This window comes from Leptonychotes weddellii, chromosome 16, assembly GCF_054177405.1.
Source record: "Leptonychotes weddellii isolate Sample4059 chromosome 16, ASM5417740v2, whole genome shotgun sequence".
In the NCBI taxonomy this organism is placed as follows: Eukaryota; Metazoa; Chordata; class Mammalia; order Carnivora; family Phocidae; genus Leptonychotes; species Leptonychotes weddellii.
Window position 1 is genome coordinate 25,044,431 of NC_138384.1, and position 18,772 is coordinate 25,063,202.

At 57.1% G+C, this 18,772-nt stretch overlaps 1 protein-coding gene across 4 annotated transcripts in view; it reads right to left on the reverse strand.

The window, feature by feature from the left end:
- SLC12A3 (solute carrier family 12 member 3) overlaps nt 1-14,828 on the reverse strand; it is a 37,624-nt gene extending 22,796 nt beyond the window's left edge. For 2 of the 4 annotated variants that reach the window (XM_081806569.1, XM_081806567.1), the window contains exons 1-13: nt 14,168-14,828; nt 13,578-13,721; nt 12,125-12,200; nt 11,313-11,408; nt 10,868-11,007; nt 10,390-10,500; nt 9,373-9,484; nt 9,043-9,173; nt 4,577-4,661; nt 3,477-3,631; nt 3,090-3,197; nt 2,479-2,602; nt 676-777 (exon numbers count right to left, since the gene is read on the reverse strand). In XM_081806569.1, the coding sequence (XP_081662695.1) occupies nt 676-777; nt 2,479-2,602; nt 3,090-3,197; nt 3,477-3,631; nt 4,577-4,661; nt 9,043-9,173; nt 9,373-9,484; nt 10,390-10,500; nt 10,868-11,007; nt 11,313-11,408; nt 12,125-12,200; nt 13,578-13,721; nt 14,168-14,440 (1,657 nt within the window). In that variant the 5' untranslated portion in view covers nt 14,441-14,828. Of the gene's footprint in view, nt 1-675; nt 778-2,478; nt 2,603-3,089; nt 3,198-3,476; nt 3,632-4,576; nt 4,662-9,042; nt 9,174-9,372; nt 9,485-10,389; nt 10,501-10,867; nt 11,008-11,312; nt 11,409-12,124; nt 12,201-13,577; nt 13,725-14,167 lie in introns of all 4 variants that reach the window. The other 2 variants (XM_081806568.1, XM_081806566.1) reach the window with 1 other exon arrangement.
- Between the last annotated feature and the right edge of the window lie 3,944 nt (nt 14,829-18,772).

Sequence of the window (18,772 nt, forward strand, 5' to 3'; positions counted from 1 at the left end):
CACCAAGGACGAGGCATCCAAATATGGCCATACGTCAGCAACAGCACCAGCTCCCGTGTCTCTCGCGGAGCCAAGGGGGTGGCAGGCCGGGGAAGGCTGTGATTCTCCCTGGCTCCACACCCCCGGGCCACTGCAGAGCCACCAGGGACAGCCACCCCATGGCACAACTGTGGGGTGCCACGGTCCCCGGGCTAAGGAAAAGGTGGCCTGGCGACCAGCCCATTGGCGATTCGGGGATAATCAGAAAAAGGCTTTCTCGGGATACTTCACTGCCACCTGCCAGAAATTTTTTAGAATAAACATACAAATGGATGACGTATGTGAGCGGCACCCCGGGAGTTGTGCAAAGTGCAACCTGCAACAACCTGGGACTTTGGGCAATTCTCTTCCTTTTCTTGGGAGTCAGATTCCTGACTCCTGTAAATTTGGTGGAGGAAGGCACTAGAGAAATCTCTGCACCCTGTAAACAGTGTATGAATCCGTGTTCAGTGTACAGCGTAAGTGCTTGAGAAATGAGAGCTGCTATTATTATTATGACATGAATGGTCCCTTGAATTGGTTTCGATGTGACAAGTGACCTTGGTGTGCCCACCTACATCTGTGCCTTCCCCGCCCCCACCCCGGCCCCCGCCCCACATGCCTCCTCCCACAGAGGGGTGAGGGGGGGCTGCTTACCAGGCGAGTTGGTGATGGAGGCGTGGAAACAGCTGAAGTTGATGAGGGCATAGGAGCACAGAAAGAAGTTGGAGATGATGGGGGCAATGGTGTTGAGCTCAGCTTCGGGGGCCCGAGGGAGAGAGAGAACAGTCTGTTGGGCAACCTGTCAGGGAGCAGCCTGGTACCCTCCCTTGCAGTTGGGGGATTCCAGACAGGCCGCAGAGGCTCAGTGCGTCTCAACCTTCTCATCTGTGAAATGGGTCCATCATTTTGTGAAACAAAGGGCCGATGTTTTGTTTACTGTAAAAGGCCAGCTCTTAAGAGGATGCAGAGAAATGGGAGATCTTATGGGAGAACCAAGGACAGTGGCTGTCATACTTTTTTGTAGCCACAAATTACAGTAAGAAATATATTTTACAATGTGATCCAAGGCCCACGTCCTCTTCTATCTGAAACTCTGGGACCATAGGACACACACAGTTCCACCCACAGTGGAAACCCACTCAAGAACCGGGTCCTCCCTTCCCTGTCTCACTCGGCTGCTATTGCCCCTGGCACCGCCAGACAAACTTTTGCATGGGTATCCTTGTTTCAGGGGCCTGCTTCGAGGGGAACCCCAAAACAAGACAAGCACCTCTTATGTGTCGGGACTTCTGAGCATGATTCCCTTGAATCGCCACAAGAACCCTGCCCCAGAGCATCCGAGATTACGGTTCTCAGCCTGAACTGCGGTCAGATCCACTCAGATCAAAGGACATAAAATCTGAGTTGGGGGTAGACTGCAGGACGAGCAGGAAGCAGGGATGTGTCTGGGGAACACTAGGCCTGACGAGAGGTTTCCATCCCCTGGGGGTGGCCCTGCTGCCTCTTCATCTGGTTCAGGATCCAGGAATACCCAGTGTCTGGCCAGGCTTCCTTGATGGAAGAGAGTAGACTGATAGGGTGAGTCTCATGATTGCTGATGCCAGCATGAACAGCAGGGATTCAGCTATGGCAGGACCACAGGACGACCAGCAGCCAGCCCCCGCCCCACTCCTGCATCGGGGGCCATAGCATGGCCACTGTCCTTGCTTGGTGTGGCCACCTTTCTCCCAGCAAGTTCTGCCTTGTTGGCTAAGTAAATCAGGAAGTACTGGGGAGTGTGTGCATGAAATGCAATGCATGTGCATGCGTGTGTGTGTACGTACACAGAAGTCTCTGCCTGCCCACCTGTGACGCACCTGCTATGCGCTATTGCTCCCATTCTGCAGATGAAGAAACTGAGGCTCGGGAAGGTAAAATGATTTGTCCAAGGTAGCACAGCTGGAATATGGCAAAGCCAGGGTAGAAAGCCAATCTAACTAACTGGTTAACTGGGATCTTTCTCCTGGGGCATCCTCTACCACGAAGTCCGAGGGGTCTGGCAGCTCAAGGTCTGAGAAACGAGGTTGTCTAGCTTATACACACTACAGAGATATTGATCCAGCTCTTTGTATCAGCTCCCAAGAGCTGTCCTGGGCTCCAGAGTTGTCCTGGGGACTAATTCAGACCTGGGGGCTGGTGGGGGTGGGGTGGGGGGGCCACTTGCCAGGACACAGGAATGCAGAATCAGCAAGAGCAGGTAGGGTCCCTTCTAACAAAATAGAATGGTCCACCTGGTGTGGTGTGACAGCCACCTGTCTGGAGCCGGGAGAGGGGTGGGGACCACATGACCAGCCTCACCCACTCAAGGGTTAGTCACTGAGTGCCCACACCCTGCTGGGCCTGGCTGGGCACTGGGCGCCAAGGTGAGCAGCACGGAGAGGAGCCCTCACAGGCCCCCGCACCCTGGCAGCCTCTCACCGATGATGATGAAGGCCACGGCGATGGCGTAGGCCAGCAGGTAGCCGCGGACCGGCTCCTTGTTCTTGCCGTAGCCCTTCCCGAAGAAGCCGATCAGCGGGTACAGTTGGTCCTCACACAGGCACTGTGGGCACAGGAAGATGTGCTCACCCCAGGCTGGGCCCCCCTCCCCTCCTCTGCCCGACAGCTCCCCTCCCCGCCCCAGGCCCTGCTTACTCCCTCCACCCCAGCAGGGCGCTTCCTCTAATCTACATCCTGGTTTCTGTCTCTTAAATGGGAGTCATCTCCATGCCCACCCACACCTCACCAGGGAGACAGCAAAAGGGCAAGATGAGAGGGGAGGCAACCGCGTCGGGGTGAAAAGGGGTCAGCGGACTTGCAGACAGGACGCCAGGCTGCGCAGGGGAGACTCTGGGGTGGGAAGTGCAGGTGCTCTTCAAAGCACACATGGGAGGGGGGCTGCTTCCTGCACGAGTTGGTCACTGGCCCCCTTTTGCCTTCAGTCTAGACTGTCCCTGTCCCGCGATACCCCCAGACCCTTGTAGCAGTCACCAGGGGACCCTTGCACCTGGGCCTCCTGGACCCTCCCGCCGCCTGTTCCGCAGCCTCACCTGGAAGACTTTGGCAGCAGAGACGAGGCAGGCCAGGGCGGAGGAGAGGGTGGCCCCAAAAATGCCAGCCGTGATCAGGGGCGCAAAGCCGGACACCATGCTCATGGTCTGCGGGGACACAGGGTCCAGGCCCCTCGTGGTGGAGCCCCTCATGCCCAGAGACCCCGCCCAGGGCACCCCAGTCCCCACTGCAGGCAGGGGCTAGGTCCTGAGGCCTCTGAGTCCACACCCCTTACCTGGGGATCCCAGGGGCCGCTGAGGCAGGGGCTGGGCCCCGGGGCCCCCACCTGAGCCTGAACCTCTTCCCCCCAAGCCTGGGGCCCAAGTGCGTCCCGGCCTGTTCCAGCTCCGGTCTGGGGCGGCCTTCCCGGCAGGCGCCGCACGCACCTGGTAGTAGTTGATGAGGCCATAGCGGCAGCTGCCCTGGCGGACGCACTCGGTGAAGTTCCAGCCGTAGCCGCAGGCCAGCCCCTCGCAGGCGCCCGAGCCGGGGGTCACCGTGTCATTCAGGGCCCCGGAGGCATCCCGAACCACGCAGGAGCCTGAAGAGGGAGCAGGGCTTGGGGAGGCCTCCCTCCCTCCCCTCCCTCCTCCCTCCTCTCCTCCCACCCCCAGACACGGTCACTCCTGCAGAGGGCGAGAAGCTGCTGCGAGGCCAGCTCCCTCTTCAGCATGTAGGCATAAGTAATAATAATAACAATAGTAACAGCAACACAGATGTGCCAGGCACAACGCTAAGGACGACAACCCCGGGAAGCAAGCATCACCATTGTCTTTGTTGTCATTGTCATTCTACAGAGACCCAGCAACGTGAAGTGGCTTGTTAAGGTCCCCCCCACCCCCCCACCCCCGCCCGTGTCCTCCTCAAAGCAGAGGCCAGACTGGCTGCGCCCTGGGCCGTGTCCCTTGGCCATCTGTGAACAGCCTGCCTCACAGGGTGGTTAATGGGAGCACCTGTGAGGACCTCCGTGAGAGGCAAGTGTCAACAGCCCAGGCCTGGGTTCAAAGCCTGGCTCCACCACTCAGTGGCTGTGTGACCTTGGGCAGGTCCCTTAACCTCTCTGAGCCCTGGTTTTCTCCTCTGTAAAATGGTGGGAAAGGCAGTGCCCGGATTAAATGTGATGAGGCACGTGAAGGGCTGGGCCTACGGTTGAGTCAAGGGCTAGTATCATCTTCAACCACCACCATCATCGTTATTGTTATTATTATTAGTCGTTGGGTCAGCGTACAATTTGTCCTCTAGCATTTTCCCACCCTTGCATCTGTAACTTCAGGTTTGAACGGACCAGAAGAGCCTGGTCTGACCACCCCCATCCCCACCACAAACTACCACCTCCCATGAAGATGTTCTGGTCACCACCACTGGCCCCCCAAAATAAGGTTTGAGGTTCCACTTCCTGAGGTGGCCATGTGCTCCTGGCCCAGCTCTCCCTGTTGGAGAGCAAAGCACCCTGAAACCCTTTCAGTGGTCCTGGGCAGCTACTCACCAATTGTGGCCGAGATGGCCAGGTAGGAGACAGTGGTCCAGAAAATGGCCATGAGCGTTCCCTTGGGGATGGCTACAGCAGGGTCCTGGGGGGAGGGGGAGGGAGGGAGGGCATCAGGTAGCCTCTGGGCCTCCTTCCAGGCCCTGCCTTTGTCCGAGGCCGGGGGTGGGCCAGTGACCCCCCGACCCGGCCCCCTCTCAGAGCCCCCTTCCCCAGGGCCCAGAGAGGAAGAACGCTTGCGATTGCAACCCGAAAAGCAGGATGGGACATAAGCAAGATCATGCGGCTGAGAACACATCCAGGCCCTGGGAGCCTGAGGCACGGAGAGAAGCTCCAACCAGCTCCATGCCTGGTTCCCGAGGACACTGGCCAACGCAGGCTCTGGGGGCCCTGAAGTGGGGGGCTCTGGAGTCAGCCTGGTTGCGCTCACTTCCAGGTGACTGGCTGGGTGGTGGGCATGCTCTTTTACGCCTCAGCCCCTCCAGCCTCACAGGGATGCCGGCTAAGTGACTTAATCCACACCAAGCTCCTGGACCAGGGCCTGGCTCACAGGCAGTGCTGGCTGCGAGTTAATCACCATTATGCACCAACTGGTCTGAGTGCTTCCGCAGCAATTAGTATACAGACAAGCCCCAAACTCTCTCCCCTCCGAGGAAAAACTCTCTGCTGGCATTTTCCTAACAGAAATAGCAAATCTTCACACGTGCACATCACGTGTTCCACTCTTCCAGACCCTTCCTCGTATATAACTTCCTGTAAAGTGGCCAGAGTGTCCCCACCCAGCTGGTGGGGAAACTGAGGCCAGGAAGCTGTGCAGAGGGCCCAGCTGGCTGAGCCAGGGGCGGCTCGTTCCTACCACACTGAGGTCCACAGCCTCGGGCCACTGGGGGCTGGTCCCGGGTGGAGTGACACAGGCCGGGATTTTTCCAGCAGGTTCCCTGCCAGGTGTAGACCCCAACCCCAGGGCCAGGCCACAGGATTGGGAAGCAAACTCCCAGCTTTTACTGGGCCGTCCTGCACAACTGGCCGGTAGAACCACAAATGACAGAACTGGGAGGGACCATGACATTGTCACAGGCAGGTCCAAACCAGGCTGGCAACAACCCACTTCTCTGCCTCAAACACTCGGGAGCCTGAGTTGGAACCGATGGTCGCTCCGTGATGAGCAAGCCCTGGCCCTCACCCTGGAGGACCCTGGGCCCCAGGGAAGGAGGTATAGGCAGGATCCTGCCGACACGGGGCAGATGGCCCCTGTCATGGGGCGGACTGGAGTGTGCTGGAGAACAAGGTTGGGGGAGGGAGACACTGCAGGAACCATGGAAGGCCTCATGGCGGAGGTGACGACTGGGGTGGCTCTGAAGGCCAGGGCTGGGAGGAAGGGAGCGGTAGGGAGAGCCAAGTGGAAGCAGAGGTGCAGAGCTGGAGGGGGCCTGGGGGCTCTGGAGCTTCCAGGTCTGCTGAGGTCTCTCCTGGGGGGGCCCTGCCAGCCCTGCTCTGGGTACCAGGATGGCCCGACCAGGTCAAGCACACAGAGTCCCTGGTCCCTAGGCCAGCAGGCCGGCTCAACCTCCCATCCCACCTCTAGTGGGTTGGATGGTGGCTCCAAAAATTCGTGTTCACCCGGAACCTCAGAATATGACCTTATTTGGAAATAGGGTCTTTGCAAAATGTAATTAGTTAAGCTGAGGTCCTACCCGGTTAGGCGGGCCTTAAATCCCATGACAAGTGTTCCTGTAAGAAGAGGCAAGGACACACAGAGGGAAGGAGGCCATGGGAAGACAGCGGCAGAGACTGCAGAGACGCGGCTCCAAGCCAAGGAAGGCTAAAGACTGTCAGAGACGCCAGAAGCTGGGAGAGGAGAGGAAGGATTCTCCCCAAGAGCCTTTACAGGGAGCATGGCCCTTGACACCTTTGTTTTGTTGGACTTTGGCTTCCAGAGCCGTGCAAGAATAAATGTCTGTTGTTTTAAGCCACAGTGCTTGTGGTCGTTTGTTACAGAGGCCCTGGGACGTGGCTACTCCAGGCCTCCATCCAGCCCCTACATCTTGGCCTGAAATCTCTGCGCCTGGCTTACAAATCAGACACATCTGGATCCACATCTCAGCATCTCCCCCCAGCTGTGTGAGCTGGGACAAGCCCTTTAACCTCTCTGAGCCTCAATGATGCCCCCAACCCCAATCCGTGAGATGAGAATCACCGTAGTACACCATAAATGTGAGCAGTTAGGAGCGGGGGCTGTGTCGTGCTCAGGGACGCACCCTGGGACCACCCCAGGTGCGGCACAGACCCCACATCAGTCACTAGGAAGTCCCTTGTCTCTGAGCCTCAGCCTCCCCATCAGAAAATTAAGCTAGTAAAGGTTTCCTTGGCCATAGCACAGGGTGATGTTCACGAGATTGCTCTGTGAGAGCTAAGGGGTTGGGGAATGTCACATCCTACTTACTTATGGGTTGATTGTCTCTCTTTCTCACCAGAATGTCAGCTGCATGAGGCACGGATTTGTGTCTTTGTTCTTTGTTTACTGCTGTATCCACAAGACACTGGCACAAAGCAGATGCTCAGAAAATATTCTTGAATGATTAGTTTATGATGAATTTGAGGCCTCTTTGCTCTAGAAATTTGCCCTCCAGCCCCTCTGCTGTCTGGCCCTGGGCAACGCCCAGCCCTCTCTGAGCTTGGTTTGCTCCTCTCTGAAGTGGGGGTGACGAGCCCTCACAGCTGCACCCAGGATCATGTTTGGAAAGAACGAGGCCCCCTGCAGCCTCATGGGAAAAATGACCATGACCTTGACAACCAGCCCTTTGTACTTCCTTCGTGCTGGGCACTTTTCCAAGCGCTTCACATAAATCAGCACGTGGAATCCTTATTCCCTGCTCTGGGAAGCAGGAGTGGGTGCTATGAGTCCTATCTTATAGTTGGCAAAGCTGAAGCCCAGAGAGGTTTTAAGGGACTTGCGTAAAGTCTCCATGAATGGGAGCTGCTCTTCAGCAGCTGTCTGACAGCACACTGTCTTGCAGAATGGGCAGAGGGCTGGACCCAAGAGAGAAGGGCCCCTTGAGGGCTTGAGGGCATTCAGGACGGAGCAAAGGTGTACCCCTACTCCCCACCCCCCAGCTCCGGGACAGCTGCCGAGCCCTGACACCTGCACACCGTGCTGGTTGGTAACCTGAGAGGCTGGACGAAGCGTCTAGATAAATCGCTAGTCTGTAGCAGGGCTGGCAGGAGAACCGGGCTGTCTAAGCACAAGACTGACCTCTGCAGGGACCTCTGGGCAGGCAGGCAGACCAGGCCTCTGCTGGCCGCTCCCCAGAGAAGGGAGAGGAGCTGGGCAAACATGGCCACTCTGCGATTTCCAGGCCGTGCTGTGCACCACCTGGGCACCCCCAGTTAGAGCCAGGCTGGGTGGAGACTGTCTCCAAAGCATCGTTCTTCATTCACTTAAGAAAATGCATCAAGGAGCACCTTTCAGGTGGGACCAGAGGCTGGGAGGGAAGGGTTCCCAGCACCGAGCCGGGTTCTCACCGTTCACCCCACTCGCACCCCATCTATCTCCTTGATCCTGCCTCGGCAAAGACACCACCGGCCCCTTCGCTCCGGCCCCACCTCCATCCAGAAGTTCTGCTGGAGCCTCTGCTGACATCCGTCTCTCCTTCTTCCCCACTTTGTACTTCTGCTCTAAACCTCCCAGTCAATACATTTCACCATTATTCACTCAACAAATGTGTACTGAGCACGTAGTATGTGTCTGACTCTTAGCTGGGAATGGGGACATAGAGGTAGGCCTCAGTTCTCCAGATAAAGAGAACTGGAAGGGGGAAGAGACACGTAAATGGCCTGACATCATTCGGCTAGGGGAGCCAGGACTCTGACAGAGGGCTGGGAGAGATTTAAAGATGGAGGTGTTATTCGAAAGAGGAACAGAACATCTCAAGGTAAAGAAACAAGGGTCGGACATCCCAGGGAGAGAGCACAGCAGAGACAAAGACACAGAGGAGGAACAGGCAACACAGGGTAAGCCGCTGATCCTCGGGGCTGGGGCAGGGGACACGGGACTGACGACCGTGGGCCGGAGCCTCAAACTCTGAGCAGAGGAGATGGCCCGCATCAAGACAGTGGGGAGCCCTGGGAGGATGCCAGCCCAGTAAAGATGTGCATGAACCAGTCTGAGCTTTGGAAGGTCAAGCTGGCTCAGTCTTCCCCCTTAGGCTGAGAGTCCTGGGAACTACGGAGGAGCTCCGCCCATTTTAGGGTGGTCCTCCAGGCCTAGAACAGAGCTGGTGTCAATCAACAACCTCAGAATTGAGTGGGGTGAACGGAGTTGGTTTGGATTGGCTGCGATTGAGATGAGTTGGACTGGACTGGATTTTAGAAGCTCTGGCCCCACCGTCTCAGTGCCCAGCTCAGTGCCCAGTGGGAGATCCTGGTAGGACAGGGCCAGGAGGCAGGAGGGCAGGCATCCTGCTCACCTTGAGGTCCCCGGAGATGTTGGCCCCTGCCAGGATGCCTGTGGCCGAGGGGAAGAAGATGGAGAACATTCCGAAGAAGCTGCCTTCCACGCCCCGCCAGTCGGGCACCAAGTTCTGGACAAAAATGTCCGCTGGGAAGACCAAAGCCTGAATCAGGACCACCCAGAAGGCTGGGCCCAGCCAGGCAGGCAGGAGGCTCCTCCTCTCTGGCAGCTTCCAGGCCTGGCAGTTGGGGGAACCCTCCTTCCGGTGCCCACAGAATGGGCCAGATGGGTGGGCAGACTGTACCTGTCCCCGGAGCCATGGACAGGGCCCCCAACCTGCACGTACCCCGGTAGCTGAAGAAGCCTTTGGAGGCCTTGTCCTCAGATGGGGGAATCAGCGTCCCCACCAAGTAGTTGGCAAAGGAGACCATGATGACGAGGAAGAAGAGCACCTGGGCCTGGGTGTAAAGGACCCTAGAGGTCAGATGGCCTGGCCCCGCCTGCTCAGGGAGCCCCAGCAGGACAGAACCTGCCCAGAGTCCCTCCCTCCCCCATTCATTCATTCATTCATTCATCCGCCACCCATTATGCTGCAGGCCCCGTTCTAGGAGTTGGCAATATAGCAAGGCTCTTGTCTTGCTGATAAATACGGGACACGACTCTAGAGTAAGAACAAGGGTGTGTTGGGGGCTGTGTGGGGGCTACGTTAGCAGAGTGGTCTACGACGGTGTCTTCAAGGGATCTAAAGGAGGTGGAGGAGCTAGCTGCAGAATGATCAGGGGCACAAGCTGGGGACAGCGAGGAAGGAGGCTGGCAGAGCTGGAGGCCAGAGTGAGGGGGAGAGAGGAGAGGCGGGGGTGGGGGGCAGGGGCCAGATCTGCCAAGTCTGCCTGCTGACGCCCCATGTTTCTTCTGCCCTCCTTCCACAGTGCTAAGCCTCTGAATTTTGGCTGGATATGGGTTCACATGAGGACACATTTCCCTGCCCTGCCTGCCCCTTAGGTGTGGCCATGAGACCAAGTTCGGGCTGATGGGATGGATGCAGAGGGATATGTGCAACTTCCGGACAGGGCCCGAAAAGGAAAAGAAAAAGGCCTTCTCCCCTCCCTGCTGATTGGACTGTGGCCGCCGTGGAGCAGGTGCATGAAGGCCATAGGATGGAGCAGGCTGGGTGCCTGAGCCCCGGGAGCCACACACACCTAGATGGTTACAGGAGAGAGGTCCCGTTCTTTAGGGTCTCTCTGTCACAGCCACAGAACAAGAAGCCCATTTAATACACCAAGAAGAGGCAGAACCAGGCCTGGGACCCAGGCCTCACGACTCCCGCTTCTCCACCTGATCACTCCCGACCTCCCCTCCTCACCTTGGCCTCCCACTCCATGCCAGCCAGGGAGATGGCCAGCAGCACGGTGACGGTGACCACGCCGATGATGCGGATGTCATTGATGGGGTCCACGATAGGTGTGCCATACTCCTGGGGAGGGGGACAGGCCAGGCTGCACGCTGCCCTCTGAACACCGCCCCCCAGACTCCTCCAACTTGATTCACCTCAAGTATGGGTGTCCTCTCACGGCTAAACAGAAACACAACCCCCTTCCCTGGCAACAGAGCCCCTAGAGTGGCTGCCGTGCCGATCTGGACAGTTGAGCTCCAAAGGCAACACGCGGCCCTGAAGGGGACTTCTGGGAATGGTCTTTATTTGAGATCATTACGGTCACCCACAGCGGTCAGACTGTGGCCGTGGCCCCTGAAGGGTAAAATCGGGCAGAGGGGCAGGAAGGCCTGGCCTAGACGGGGTCGGGGAGAGGGAGGGAGGCTGCCCGGGCTCCCTCTGGCTTCACCTGGAGCAGGTCCCGCACGGTCTCTGCGAAGCCCACGGTATGCATGGCCACACCCACGGCGTTGGCAAAAGCAAAAATGAGGCCGATGGAGCCCCCTAGCTCTGGGCCGAGACTCCGGGAGATGAGGAAGTAGGTGCCACCTATTGGGGACAGAGCCAGGAGCCATGAAACCAGCTGGCTGGGGTGGGCTTGGGGCAGGCAGAATCTGAGGCTGGGAGAGGGTAACCATGGGACCCCCCCTCCCCTGGGCCCACAGCACAGGGTAAAACTGAGGCCATCCGTGGGGGACCCAAAGCCTTCACCTGGAACCAGAGGGAGCAGCCTGGGGCATCCCCATTTTGGTGGGGATGGGGTGGGCGGGGAGTGGCTCAGAGACCCATTCCCAGGATAAAGACTGGGGGAGCAACAGGAAAGGGGAGGGCCTTGGGTGTGGGGTGGGGCCCACCTGACTTGACCTTGCCGTTGGTGGAGATGGCCGAGATGGAGAGGCCGGTGATGGAGGTCACAGTGACGGAGAGCAGGATGATGATCCAGGTCAGGACTGTGGGGGTGGGTGGGGATGTGATCACCATAAAACTCAGCGGGGGCATTTCCCAGGTGAGGAGCCATGTGAGGAACCTGAGTCAGCCGACTGATTCAACATACCACCTAAGTCACCTCCCTTCTCTGAGCCTTGATTTTCTCATCCGAAAAATGGGTCTCTGTCTCCCTCCTGGTATATTCTGAACAGCCAGGGAGCTGATGGGCCACTATATAAAGGATCATTTGTTATGGAAGGGAAGGCACCCTCCTTTAGTAATAAAAAATAATCACCACTTGAACACCTTTGGGTGCTAAATCCTATGCTGTTTTACATGCATCACAGAAACCCCACAATAGGTCTGGGAGGTAGGGACAGCTATCACCCCCTTTTTACTGATGAGGAAACCGAGGCTCAGAGAAGTTAAGAAACCTGTCCAAGTTCACACGCATCAGGGCTAGCTTCTGAACCTTGGTGTCTGTCCAGAGCACAGGTTCTTAACCTGGACGCTGTGCGGTAGAGATTGACTCCAAGAGGTTAAGTGACCTACTGAGGGCAAAGAGAGCCAGGGAGAGTCCTCAGGCCGGATAACTCCATGTCCAGACTCCTCTGCCACACTTCCCTGACCTCTGTCACTGCAGAAGCCTGTGGTCTCTGCGGGCCAAGTTCAGGACTGAGGCCTGGGAGGAGCAGGTCTCAGGCACACCCTCCTCCTTCCCCCCAGAGATGGCACTCACCAATGCCTGCCTGGCCTGTAATCCAGGGGAGCCGTAGGTAGAGGATCACACCCCAGATATTGAGCATGCAACGGATCTGGGAAGAGAGAGGGGTTGGAGGCCATCCGGATGGGCTGATACCCCAAAGCCAAACACACAAGTCCCTGTCCCCAGTCATGGCATGGCATCGGGCATTTTGGCCTAGGGGACACCTGGCTCCTTCCTTGGCTCTGCTCACTTCACTGGGTTCCTACTCAAATGCCCCTCTAGCTCTGTGGGGCAGGGAGGGGAGGGGTACCCAGAGATTCACCTGCCCCTCCCACCCACTTTTCTGCCCTTCCACTGGGGTCTGAGGATGGGCTGCAAGCATTATCACCTGTCACCCGGCCCCAAGCCCAGGATCCTATGTCTGCCAGCCCCAACCATGGCCCCAGTGGCCAGCTGTCGGCCCAGGGCCTGGCATCTAGGAGGAGCTCAGCGAATAGCAGCTGAGCCAATGCCCAACATGCAAGGAGAAACAGCGCTTGGGTTGCTGTGACTTCAGTTTCCAAATTTACAGCAAAGCCAGAGGCTACAGCTGAGACTGAATTCCAGGGAGGTGTGGGTGCTGATGTGGTCTTTGGCCCCAGCCAAGTTCTTGGGGTTGGGCAGGAGCTTGTGGTATTTACAAGGTGGGGAGACTTCTAAGGCCCTCTGTGTGCTCCGAGACACCGAATGGGGCCATGCCAGGCTCTGGCCACCACAGCCCAGGAGGAAGATCCATACTCCATAAACGAGCTGCTAGGGTGGAGGGGAGCTCGCAGTTCAGATGGAGAAACAGAGGCACAGCCAGCAGGCATTTGGCAGAGTAAGGTCAGAACCCAGGCCTCCCTCCACTGCACCTCCCCGCTCCCCCCGCCACCCTCCCAGAGCAGGACCAAAGCCTTCTTCTAAATCTCATGCGATCCCCTCTGAAAAGTCCCACAATGCCTTCCAAAGCCAAGTTCATTTGATTTTTGTTGTTGTTTGAAGACTCACTGGTGCTCTACACTACAGGAAACCTCCCTGACAAAAACAGGCTCGTGGATTTGTGTGTTTAGTGCTGCCCCCTGGTGGCTGTGGGTGAGGACAGTTTCTTCTAATAATCCCAAGGTAGGCATTGATCCAAGCCATTCACGTCTATTAACTCATAATGCTCATCTTTTCACAGATGAAGAAACTGAGGCACAGACAGGTTAAATAACTTGTTCACTGCCACAGGACACGTGAGTATCCAGAGATCTTTCCCAGGGTGAGGTATCAACCTGGGGAGCAAATGGGGGTTGAGAAGCACAAAACCAAGGAAAACTGGAAGTCACTCTGCAGATGGGGAAACTGAGGCCCAGGCTGGGCCTTGGGTCTACCCTGGCCATTAAGACCTGAAAGTCAGCTGCACCTGGATGGAGCTCTGTCTCCCCATTTCCGTCCCCGGACATCCCATCCTCACCCTACTCACCATCACCCCCTTGACCCAGCCAAAGCGCACAGGCTCCCCAGGGTTCTTCCCACTGTTGGTGCCTGGCTCGTCTTCCACCAGCCCGTCGGTCATTTCATGGCTGGGCCGGCTGTCAAAGGCCAGGGCATGCAGGTGGCTGCCTTCCTGCTGGGAGCCCAGAGGCCACAGGTCACGCAGGCAGGCGTCATGACCATCCAGCTCCCCGTCTTCCACCCTTCAGAGTCCAGCCTCCCCTGCAACAAACCCAGCGAGCCTCCCCTCCGCTGCAGACCTTCCGCATTCCCACCTCCCTATCTCTTTCAGGTGTGTGCAGCCTCTGTTTGTGTACTTCCACTGACGGGGAGCTCATTACCTCTCTGGGAGGCCAAGATTGTTTGATTGGGTGGTCAACGACAGGACGGTAAACATTACTGCATGTGTCCGGAGCTTTACAGCTTCCATGCCTGCCTTTCATTCAGGCCTCTCAACCCACGAAGAAGACACTCGTGTGTCCCCGTGGCACAGGTGACAGGGCCAAGATTCAGAGAAATGAGGTTCCTGGGTCAAGGCCGCACGGCAGGGAAGTCACCAGTCTTTGAGCTGGTGCTTACCTTGAGGAAGGAGTGCAGATCGGCCAGCGTGGGCCGGACCTTTCGGGGCTCCCCGGGCAGGGCGCTGTTGGCATAGTGCTCATAGGCAGGCACAACGTCGACAGTGTTGTAGCCGAAGGTGCGCATGTAGAAGGTGCTGCCGTGGCTCAGGTGACTGCTGTCGTAGGCAGTGGGCAGTGGGGGCTCCTCGCCCCCCAGCAGCGTGCTGATGGTGAAGCGCCCGCTGCACAGCGCGGGGTCCCCCGGCATCTCTGACGCCGGCAGCTCTGCCATTGCGGCTCTGGGTGGCAGGGGAGGGGGCCAGGGTCAGCGGCGACATGCTGGGGGGCTTTATAGGCTGGGCCCACAGCAGGGAGGAGGCAGAGAGTTTGGTCCAAACCGCCCTCAGCTGGCGAGCGGGGTCCCCGGACAGGGTGGGAGGCGGAGCACGTGCCCACCGCTGTCCTGCCCACCATTTGATCGCTGAGATAGCAGCCCTGCCTGGGACCAGGAGGGCTGGGCTGGGCCAGCGCCAGACACAGGGCGGGAAACGGGGAAACACGCCCAGCCCTGGGTCCCCGGGAGGTTCTTCTGAGTCCGAGAGCGGAGGACATCTGCAGGACCTGAGGAAGGAGTACTTGCCAGAAAGGACACTTGGGAGCCTTATGAGGGACCCTGGAGACAGCCTAATGACCTGAGGCCCCACCCCAGGCAGGTTCAAAAACCTCTCATTTTTGTACATGGTATTTAGTTTTATTTTTTAGGTACTTAGTATTTGTGGCTAGATGAATGGTATGGCATTTAAAAAGATACACACGTATATATAAAAGGTTAGTTTTCTCTTACTTAGACCTCTGACTCCTGGTTGTGCATGTCCTTCCAAAGACGTCTCGGAGTATAGAAACCATTACGAGCAAGCACCCCCAAACCAGAGTTCAGCATGTGCCAGATGTGCTCTGTCGCCCCCCCCCCCCCCGTGGACTGATGAGTCCCTGGGGCTTGTGGCTGGTCAGTGGCCCGCAGGGTAACCGGGTACCCAGCCCGCACACTCACTGCAGCCCATTCTGGGGTGAACGCCTGATGTGCCACCAGAGGGAAGGCGAGCTTGCGCTCATGGTGCTGCCGAGTGAGTAGGGAAAAGGGACATGGAAACGGACCAGCCCAGCTGTGGAGTGAGAGCAGCAAGGGGAGAGACGCTCCTAGAGGAGGGTCAGGGTGGGGACAGCAGGGATGGGACAGACCCCTGACCAAGAGTCTTGGAGGATGAGTTGCTTCTCCGGAGGCCAGGGATGGATGGAGGCCATCGCTAGCTCCAGGCTTCTGAGCTTGCCAGCCATCCTCAGGAGGGACATGGAGGGACACATTTTCTCTCCCTCCTTGCCCCGCCTCTCAGACTTGGGCTCTCTGAGATGCCTGGAGTTCTCTGGACTCCATGACCTCCAATAGCACATCAGTCCTAGTTGACTGAGAGCTTACAGAGGGGCCTGCCTGTCCCCTCTCGCTCCGGTCCAGAGGGGCCCAGGACAGGTGTGCCCAACTGCAGGGCCAGGCAGAAGGGGGCAGGTGGAAATGCTTGGACTGTGTTGGAGTAGCAAACAGTGTTACGGAGTCACGCTCCAAGATAAGGGTGCTTGTGGAGCCCCCCACAAGCGTGGACAAGTTTTTATACCTAAGTGCATTTATCTGGGAAGGGGGACATAGATTTTGTCCAACTTGCTAGAAGGCAAGCCCACGGGAGCTGGAATCCGGGCCTATCTTGTTCACTGATAATCCCAAGCAACCGGAACAGCACAGAGTAGGTACTCAATAAACATTTGTTGAATGAATATTGAAGGGGAGCCAGAAGCAAAGAGGGCAAAGAGCAGCTGCCATAGAAACCCTTGGCTGACAATATTACCCCAAGTCAGGGCTGCAAGGGGCAGCTCCTGGGCCTTCAACCAGCTCAGCCAGACATGGAGGGGAGCCAGGGATGACAGGATTTCAATGATAAACCCAAAAGGTTATGATCACTGTGTAGCTTTTTGCAAAGTTTATAAATTCTTCATATGAGTTAATTTTTTAAAAGACTCTTCTCTGGGCTCCTCTTAATGAGCCCCAGGCTTGCCTACCTCCTTACGAGGATCTCTAGCCCCCCCTCAGAGAGGCTTCTGGAGAAGTGTGTCCACACCCCGCACACCGGCCAGTGGGCCGAAGGCTAGGAGGTGAGGACTCCAGGTCAGTTTTCCACCTTCGCTGCAGCGCCCACTCGGGCCAGGTCAGGGAGAGGCCGGCAGGTTACTCATTCCCTCGCATGGCGCCTCTGGGCAGATCTTATCATTCTCTCACCTTTCAACTGCCACTTGACTGGTAAAAGTCGCAGCGGCCCAACACCCCCTTTCACCAATCCTACACACCCTGTCCCTGGAGCAACTGTGGAAATTTCCTGATTAACATCTCAGGAGAGGACGGCACCAGAAGGGGCGGGGGCTGGTTTCCAGCAGCACTGAGGCCACAGACAGAGAGAGGGGCCACAGATTTGCCGGGTGACCTTGGGCAAGTCACTTCTTCCTACCTCCAGGAAACCCAGGCCCGGGTCAGCTCCTTTCCAGCCCCAGAGGGAGAACATTTGCTGCTTTAAGAAACCTTTCCTGCCCCCTTCATCTCTCTGGGGTGAGGTGGGAGTTAAACAGGACCGCTTGAAGGGCTTAGCAATGTAGAGCTGAAGAGACGGTCAGAATACTTTGCCCCAAAGCACAGAGCCCCAGGAAAGGGGATTCTTACACATGGATGGCATGTCATCCAATCAGAGACGCTCTTGCAGGTGGGGGACACAGTGCTGGCTCGGACACCATACCCATCTTGCAGGACTTCAGCTTCCACAAGGCTCCCCGAGCCCTGCGGGTCTGGGAGCCAGGACTCAGAATCCAATGGACCCCGAACAAAACCCTGAGATTGAGTCTCAAGCTCACATCTCAGGCTTCAGTTTCCATGTGACTTCGAACAAGTCACCTGCCTGGGATGAGCCTCAGCCGCAGAATGGGATCGACAGCTGCACAGATGTCGGGTATGACCCACCTGGCCAGTGTCAGCCCCCAGCTGAGAGCCTTAGGGCTCCTTGAGTCTCCCGCTTCTCAGGGGAAGGAGAACAGAGGCAGGAAAAGGAACTAAGGACTCAGTGGTCAGGAAACTCCCTAGAAGTGAAAACCCCAGACACAGGGCTGAAATGGAGTCAGGACAGGGGGCGGGGGGCGGGGGCGTTCTACTGCAAACTCTGGATCTCAGAGCCTCCTGTCTTCATGGGCACAGAGCCACTTAAGCATTTATTGGGCTCCTTCTGTGTACCAGCACTGGAATTCACAGCCTCACCTAGCAGACAGGCCAGCAAGGTGATCGTGGCAACTGGCTGGGGGTGGGGTGAGGGGTGGGAGGGCTGCCTGGGAGAGGGAGGGGATTCTAGGGCATGGGGTCAGTGCAAGGCAAGGTGTGGTAGGGTCTGGAGCACACAATGGGGATCAGGGGAGGAGGGAAGAAAGGGGGGAAATATGAGGTGTTTCTTCATTCACACACATTTATTGAGTGCCTACTGCATACCATGCCCTGTGCTAGGCAAGGGAGGCACTATGGAGAACAAGACAAAGACCCTGCCCTCCTGGAGCTCACATTCTAGTGGGAAGACAGACAGTAAATAAACAAACAATCCTTATAATACATTTAGTGATAAGTGCTATTAAGAAAACAAAGCTTTAGGGGAGCCTGGGTGGCTCAGTCGTTAAGCATCTGCCTTCGGCTAGGGCCATGATCCCGGAGTCCTGGGATCGAGCCCCGCATCGGGCTCCCTGCTCCATGGGAGGCCTGCTTCTCCCTCTCCCACTCCCCCTGTTTGTGTTCCCTCTCTCGCTGTGTCTCTCTCTCTCTCAAAAAATAAATAAAAAATCTTAAAAAAAAAAAAGAAAACAAAGCTTTAAAAAAAAAAGTTAGGAGGGGCCTTTAGGCCTCTCTGAGAATGAGGAATTTGAGCTAAGCTCCAACAATACGTGAGCAGGTATGAGTTCAGGGCTTCCAGACTGAGGGGAGAGCATATGCAAAGGCCCTGGGATCAGAGTGCAGTTGGAGCCTCAAGATAGCAAGGAGGCCGGTATGGTGGAGCAGAGGGACCAAGGAGACGGGGTTTGAGACATGAAAGGGGGAACATGGGGCCTTGGAAACTAGGGTCAGAAGTGTTTTACTCCACTATGTGGTGGTCAGATTTCTATTTGTCAAAGATCACTTTGGCTGTTGTATGGAGGATGGACTGAGGGAGGCAAGGCAAGGCAAGGCTAGTCAGGGGCTACGACAGGTGCCCTGTGGTGGTGGCTAGGCCGGGGGGAGCAGCTGTGGGTGGCGGGGTGGTGAGGGGTGTTGGGAGTCGAGGTATATTGTGAAGGCAGAGCTGACAGAACCAGCACATGGATTCGCGTTGGGCAGGCGTTTGACAGAAGAAGGGGCCGTGTGGGGGAACCGGCAACATCATTCCTGAGCGGGGAAACCTGGTAAGGCCAGGGTAAGGAGCCTGGCCTTTGTCCTGGAGTAGCGGATGCCATCTATTTCTGGAAAGCTGCGGGGGAGCAGCAGTTGTGGTGTGAGCCATGCAAGACAGAAAGAACAGGG